Here is a 7851-nt window from a genome sequence, read left to right as displayed (position 1 = left end):
CTTACCAAGAATTGACCAAATTGTTGGCTTTTATACCTTGGCTAATGAAGGAGGCGGATTGGGCCCGGAAATCAGTTGGGCTGGGCCAAGCTGATTGGGCCGTTGACTGACCTTGACATGGCTTTGAGGATGTTGATTTTTGACTTTAGCATATTTGGAGAGTTGAACCTTTGCCTTGGGCTTTTAATTGGATCATTCAGTGACCAGGCCCAATTGGACTAAATTGGACCCAAACAATAGTAAATAAAAATTAAATCTTTAATTTTTTTTTTGAGGGTTTTTTTCTTGTTGTTGTGAAGCAAGATTTTTATTGTAGCTGTTGCTAGGTCATTGGTTGTGTTGTGCGTCTATTGTTGTTTTTTTTAGGAAGACTGTTTCTCTCTCTAAATTTTCTCTCTCTACCGATTTTCTCTCTCCTCTCCATTGCACAAAATTTGCAGAAGCTGTGTCACTACTCCATGAAGATGCTAGTAAGTATGTTTTTTTCTTTTGTGGGGTGATTGGAAATTTCTTCCCCTTTCCCACAAAAAATTATGCTTTTAATTGGGTTTTAGAATGCTGATTAGCAGATTTCATGATCTGGGTATTTCTTGCATTGGATTGATGACATTGATTGAATTGTGAGTTGAATAGATGAGATCTTAATTTTATGTGATTCAATTTTGAATTTTTGCAATTTTTTTGAGATTTGTTCTGTTTTTTTGTTCAGTAAATTTGTAATTGGATTTTCTGTTGTATTTTTGCTGTTTTCTTTATAATTGTCTCAGTTGATTGCTGTCTGTTTGTTTGGTTTTTTTAGGGATTTATTTCGATTTATTTGGTAATTTTGCGGGTTTCAAATGACCATTTGGATCAGTTTCTTTTTACTTTGTTTTGTGTTTTAAGTAGTAGCAGTATTTTAAGCTGCTGAATTTAGTAAATGAGTGTTATTTTTTCTTGGTTTTCTTACATTCTGGGAAATTCATGAGGCAGACTTGGTCAAACTCGATTTGTTGAAACTGTTAATTCATTAAATTCATTAGTCTTTCTGTCTTTGCTGTTTGAATGAAGTTTACTGGATTTTCGAGCTTGGATGCTTTGGTTATTGGCCTGCATTATGCAATGGTTCTGTGTCTGAGGGTTGATTCCTGTAATTCTATATGATGGTGAATGTGAGTTTGTTTAATTAACATTTTATCATTTTTTCTATTCCTTTATAGGTGGCATTGCTTCTGCTATCGGCACTTGGCAATGCAATTGTAGTACTCGGTAATGATAGCAAAGAACAATGCAGCCACAAGCCCAAATTGGACCCTAGACCTCATAGTGTATCGATTGTGGAGTTTGGCGCTGTTGGAGATGGAAAAACATTGAATACGGGAGCGTTTCAAAATGCCATTTTCTATCTCAACTCTTTTGCTGATAAAGGTGGCGCACAATTATATGTGCCACCAGGGAAGTGGCTCACTGGGAGTTTCAATCTTACTAGCCACCTCACTCTTTTCTTAGAGAAGGATGCTATTATCCTTGGATCACAGGTTTAATTGCTTTGCTGAATAATAGTACCTTATATGTTGTATATATATGTATACTTTGCTGACTTTGCATTTATTCTAAATTGGTTTTGTTATTAGGATTTAAATAGAAATTACTTAGCTAAGGTTGTATTCGTAATATCTCCGAGTTATTGAAATCATATCCTTGAATAAGAACAAATTTTCAAAAAACTTTCAAATAAACAAGTAATTGTATAATAGTGTTATTATCTAACGAAATTAATTCTAAGGAGTATCTAGTTGTTAAGATATATTGGTTAATTGAGATTATTAAGTAAAACTACCATAATAATAGATGGTTTATAATTGTGTAAATTCAATATGTGCAGAATCCAGATCATTGGGGAATAACTGATCCATTGCCATCATATGGTCGTGGAATAGATGTTCCAGGAAGTAGATATCGAAGTTTAATTAACGGATATAATTTATCTGATGTGGTAATAACCGGTAAGTTGTATTTGATTACATATTATACTGAAATTGATTACACATTTTTTTTATTACTCTTTAGACTATAATGTGTATTTAATTAGCTTAATTATTTAGGTAATGATGGAACTATTGATGGTCAAGGATCGTATTGGTGGGATAGTTTTCTCACTCAGACATTAAATCATAGCCGCCCTAATCTGGTGGAAATTGTGGAATCTGTTGGGGTGGTAGTTTCTAACTTGACATTTTTAAATGCACCATCCTACACCATTCATCCGGTTTATTGCAGGTAAAATCCTAAATTCTTGCTTTACAAATGTTTGTTTGAATTTTTGCTTTTGCTTATCATTGTTTTTATTGAATGCAGTCATGTACTCATACAAAATATATCAGCTTATTCTCCTCCTTCATCACCTTATACAATTGGTATTGTGCCAGGTTAGAATCTATTTCTTATACTTAATTTGTGGTATTAAATGAGAATATAATAAATTGTTATGTTTGATTTACATGTATAAAGCTTGATATTAAAAGTAGTCCACTAAAGTAGCAAATAAACCAAGACCACCTATTGTGACAAGTGGATACATATTAGTGATATACGGAGTAACAAACATGGCTCTGCCTAAGCTTTATGTAGAAATTGGATGCTAGACAAGTGAGCCACTTTGTGACTTGTGACTATATGGGGCAATCTTAATTGTATAATTAACTCATCGTATAAAGCAAGTTTAATTTGTGACTATGACTTTAATTATGTCATTGTCCTTGACGTAAGGACTTGCGCATTGTGCTTTTTTCTGTGCCTTTCTAGCGTTGTGGTGCAACGAGACACAATGCAACATCTTGCTAACGTTACCAGTTCTTGCTACATCTGAAGTTATAAGGAAAGCATGTACTTGCAGGCCTTTTTTATTTATTTTTTAACTGCTTGAAAGGGTTTGCTTGGCTTTGTTTGTTTGCTCATCTCCATGGATAGAACGCTAACCTAACATGCTTTATGAGAAATATGGTTGCTTATTTAGGTTCTTCCAATTTATTTGAGCTTCATCCAGCAAGTGTAGCTTCTTTCAAAGATAGAGGTTTAATGTTGTAGACTTTTTCTATTGCATAGAAGATTTTTCCATTAGATTTTCAACTTAGCACAAGTTGACTAACCACCTCCTTTGTAGCAGTCTACTCAAACTTTTTGTTTAATCCATTTGAGAAACTACTTTCTACTGTGTGTACGGATGCTTAACTGAAACGAGCAAATGCACTATGGCAAAAGAGCACAATGAGTTGATGAAACTTTCGGCTGGACTGAAAGGGCCTGTTAGCAAGAAATCCAAGTTAAATCTTTATTGTCTTTGAATTTGTGCATTAATCTTGTTCTTGAAGTCAGATAGTGAGGTTTAGTAGGTTGTTCATGGTTCTGGACTTCTGGTGTATGTGCAGATTTACGTAGGAGTCACTGTAGAGATCTCATCAATTTTCTTCTAGTACATCTGTGTAAATCTGTTTGTACTTGTCTGAAATTTCCTGATAGATAATAAAGATTTGCTATAATGAAAGGTAATGAACTGTCATTATCATCACACTATCGAAAGCCAGTGTTGATCTGCAACCCCCAAACCCCAACTGCTCTTTCAGTTATTTGCCTTCTCAATAATCTTGCTGCATATCCTGAGTTGTCCTTGTTTTGAAATTGTATTTTCAGATTCTTCAGATCACATGTGTATTGAAAATTGTAACATAAGCATGGGTTATGATGCCATCACTCTCAAAAGCGGCTGGGACGAGCATGGTATAAAATATAATAGGCCGACGACTTATGTGCATATCAAACAAGTCAACCTTCAAGCATCAACAGGTTCTGCTGTGGCATTTGGCAGTGAGATGTCTGGTGGAATTTCTCATGTTCTAGCTGAACATCTGGACATTAAGAACTCATTCACAGGCATCGTCTTCAGAACTGCACCAGGACGAGGGGGATACATAAAGAACATAGAAGTGTCATCTGTTGAACTGGAAAATATTCACACAGCATTTATTGCAAGCGGTCAATATGAATCTCACCCCGATGAAGAATATGACCCAAGTGCCCTACCCATTTTGGAGCAAATTACAATCGATAATGTTGTTGGAGTAAATATTACAGTAGCTGGTAGCTTCACTGGTATTGAGAATACTCCTTTTGAGTTTACTTTATCAGAAATCTCCTTATCCTTGAATTCAGCTTCAACCTCTTCTTCAGCATGGGTGTGTTCCGATGTTGTTGGATCTTCCAAGAGTGTCTCTCCTGAGCCCTGCCCTGAACTCAAGAGCTCTTCCAATTCAAATTCTTTCTCGTCCTCCATTACCACCTTAAGTTCCAAAGGATCGGCCTCATATTTATAATCATCCCTGCTCAACGCCAGGGAAAAGGGAAAGAGTTGGGATTCTTCTATCCTCATCATTGCTTCTTCACAAGCACCAATAGCATAGATTCTTTCCAATAAGTTCAAAAGTATATTTTCATTTCATTATTCATCTTGTTGCATTCTTGCATTTTTACTCAAAAAAAAAAAAAAAAAAACAAAAAAAAAAAAAATACAAATTCTGCATATTAGTGTACAGCTTCATTTCTTCATTCTTGTGTAAGCAAATTTTTGGTAGTGGTGACAGAAAGTATCAAGAAAAAAGTGCAATGCTGTGTATTTCACATTAATATTTACATGTTAATGTTCTTTTTGTTTTTATTTTCTTTTTTCTTTTTTCTTTTTGGCATTTATTTGTAATTATCATTAAACTCATGACTGTTTGTAAATCATCTTTCATGATGTTAGGTGATACAGAGCTGTTAATGTTTAGTGAAACAGACTATTTTTATTTTTTTATTTATATAATTATTATTTATATTTAAATTATTAGTAGTACTAAAAAATGAATGTTTTTGAGTTGTCAGATTTGGCTTTTTCTAAGTGTGTTGTCTGACTTTTAAACAATGAGCTTTTTCTTGTTGTCTCCATTAAAAAGTGCATTAATTTTGAACATAATATTCTGTTGTTGTTGTTCCTAGTTTAGTGGAATCCCAGGTAATCTTATGTTTCCCCTTTGTGAATTGGTGTCATTGTACTGCGGAATCATTACTTAACCTTTTTCATATTCTCATGCCTTCCATTTTATTTATCTCTCTATTTCAACCTTTATCTTTAAAAGGTATGTTTCATTCACAAGGTAAATAGATAAAGAAGGAAGATAGGATTTACGGATTTTTCACGGGATATCCTTAAACTTTTGTATAATCCACATTGTGTTTTTTATACGTTTTATTTTGCACATCTAACTTTAACCATATACTTATATACCACTAACTCGGGTAATAACAAGTACTCATAGTTTATTTAACTAATTCTTCGACCACATTAATTATTATTATTTGACAAAAACTATTCATACATTATAGTCATGCACGCTTGATGCACAATTTGATCAAAGAGTAGGTTATATGGCCTGGTTTCGCGAATTTCACCAAATTAAAATTATTCTACCACATCAACCTCGAGTGATATTTGAATATATGACTACTACAGATATTTTAATATGGCAAATCTAAACTATGTATCTAATCTAAATTTTTTTGAAAAATGGAGATTTGGAGTCAATACTCATACTATTTAAAATTGTGAATAATTATTGTGGGGATGGTGCATTATATTCCTCACCTAACTAACGGTGATCTACAGTTGGACCACTAGGGGGCCGAGAGCCGTCTATCACCAATCATGGAACCACTCGCATAAATTTATTTCAATCTAACATTGCTTCATTTTTTTTGTCACATGGGTTTAAATTTATTTTCACATCATTATCGATTCGGGTTTAAACACTATAGTATTATTTAATGTACCCGTAAAAAAAATAAAAAATAAAATAGTGTAATCATTAAAGAATAAACTAATTAAGTATTATATTGTACATATATTTTTTTTTGTTGTAAGAAAATCCATAAGAATAATGATGTAAACAAGATTTGATTTCATGTTTTAAATACCACACCCATGACTTAACCGACCAACTTAATTGAAGTACATACTAGTGTATCGGAATCGAAATATTTAGCTTCTTGTGTATTTTTTTTTTAAATTGAGTAAATGATTGTTGAAACATATTTTTTTTAAAGGAAATTAAAGATACAAGAAGTTAGGCTAGTCTTCTCTCAAGACTACAACCCAATCTATCCAAATTAATAAAAAAAGACAATTTACTATCTAAAAAAAGATTAATATCTTGGTACGTTTGCATGAAATGGCCTAAAGAAGCAACATAATCTGCTACTCTATTGTCCTCTCTATAGATATGCCTGGATTCAACGGAGGAGAAAAGACATCCATATATATGAGTTGGTGATGGTACTAATCAACAAAGAAATCTACGTATGTAACTTGTAATAAAAGTAGTCTACATCAAATCATGAGATTCCAAGCTAAGGTGTTATATCCCTTCAAAAAAAAAAAAAAAAGGCTAAGGTGTTATATTATAAGTTATATATAGAGTAGACGACAGCAAATGCATACTTAAGACTTAAGAGGTGTGATTACGTGAGCGTGAATCTTGGTTTATAACTTTTCAAGAGAATTATAGCCTATTTTTAAAGAATCTACTCCGTATATATGTGCTAATAATTTAAAATTTCCACAATAAACTTAAAGAATGTACAAGTGTTTGGATATGTATTTGTTTCCCAAAAGCAATTGTACTGATACAATTGTCTTTAAATGAATTTTCTAATCCATAAACATTAGTATATACTATTAATGCAGTGCTGTTATTGATTAATGACTATAGGATATTATAACTATTAAAACTAGTCCGAACACCTAAATCAAAGATAACTTGAAATCTCTAAAAAGCTTCTTTAGAAATTAGTTTACTAATGTATGTACTACTTCAAACCCGATATACTAGTATTTAAATTTTGACTGACCTCTTTTTTTCCATGTTTTGGTACCATAAAATATTACAATTTACAAAGTTGACCTAGCTGACTTAATAAAAACCCACTTAATAATAATGGTGCAAAATGAGTACATGTTCAATAATCGGCCTAAAGTTTTTATAGTGACCAAGATAAATTGTAATACCCCTCGTGATTGCTTTAAAAGGATATACTATACTACTCATACCAACAAGATGTATCTTTCTTTTAGGGAGCTCATATACTAAGATACTCCACAGTTAAACATGCGGGGATGGGTGACCTCCTGGGAAGTTTTCTCGGGGTGCGCATGAGTGAAGACAAAATGCGCCGGAAGGACTTATGTTGGTCTGTCGGGACAGTTGTTGGCCCTTGATGCGTATTTCGTGATAATATGCCCTACCTAATTTGTTTGGGGTCGAGATGTTACATATATAGTATCTAGTTTGGAGGTTTTGGGTTAACACGGTATTAACTAGTTAACTACATTACATGTAACTTGAGTTTCAAGCATTATATTAAAACGCATACGTTATATATACATATGGAGAGAGTTGCTACAGTTACCATGCATGCATGATAACTTCTTTTCTCATCAGCGCAATTTAGAGAAGGATGATGCCAATTTCTTAATGCAGCACGTGTGACACGTCCTTCACCCAAGCTCTCTAGTCCCGGTCTGCCCACTCGGTTGATCGGATCGGGTCTGATGAGGTCGGGTCGGGTTCAGTCAATTTTTAAATTTGAGTCATGCTAAATTATTGTGTCGATGCGAGTCCAAATTTGAATCGGGTATCTTTTGGGTCGGTTTCAGATCGGGTGTGGTTTTCTCGTAACTTCGTAAGGCTACACGATGGGAGACGACCGTGATGTATATTACCATGTCTGCGGCGCAGTTTGTCATGAAATAGACACAAGAAAAGTGTACATTTTCTTGAATAG

General features: G+C 33.6%; 1 protein-coding gene across 1 annotated transcript; it reads left to right on the top strand.

The window, feature by feature from the left end:
* The first annotated feature begins 242 nt into the window (after positions 1-242).
* LOC110697241 (probable polygalacturonase) lies at positions 243-4690 on the top strand. The gene is made up of 6 exons (XM_021874600.1): positions 243-470; positions 1200-1517; positions 1865-1985; positions 2085-2259; positions 2338-2408; positions 3670-4690. Exons 1-6 carry the CDS (start codon positions 459-461, stop codon positions 4347-4349), a joined length of 1377 nt encoding a protein of 458 aa, XP_021730292.1. The 5' UTR covers positions 243-458; the 3' UTR covers positions 4350-4690.
* The last annotated feature ends 3161 nt before the right edge of the window (positions 4691-7851 follow it).

Source organism: Chenopodium quinoa, unplaced genomic scaffold (assembly GCF_001683475.1).
Source record: "Chenopodium quinoa cultivar QQ74 unplaced genomic scaffold, ASM168347v1, whole genome shotgun sequence".
In the NCBI taxonomy this organism is placed as follows: domain Eukaryota; kingdom Viridiplantae; phylum Streptophyta; class Magnoliopsida; order Caryophyllales; family Amaranthaceae; genus Chenopodium; species Chenopodium quinoa.
Note: the sequence above shows the minus strand (reverse complement) of the source record. Positions and strands in the feature narration are given on the sequence as shown.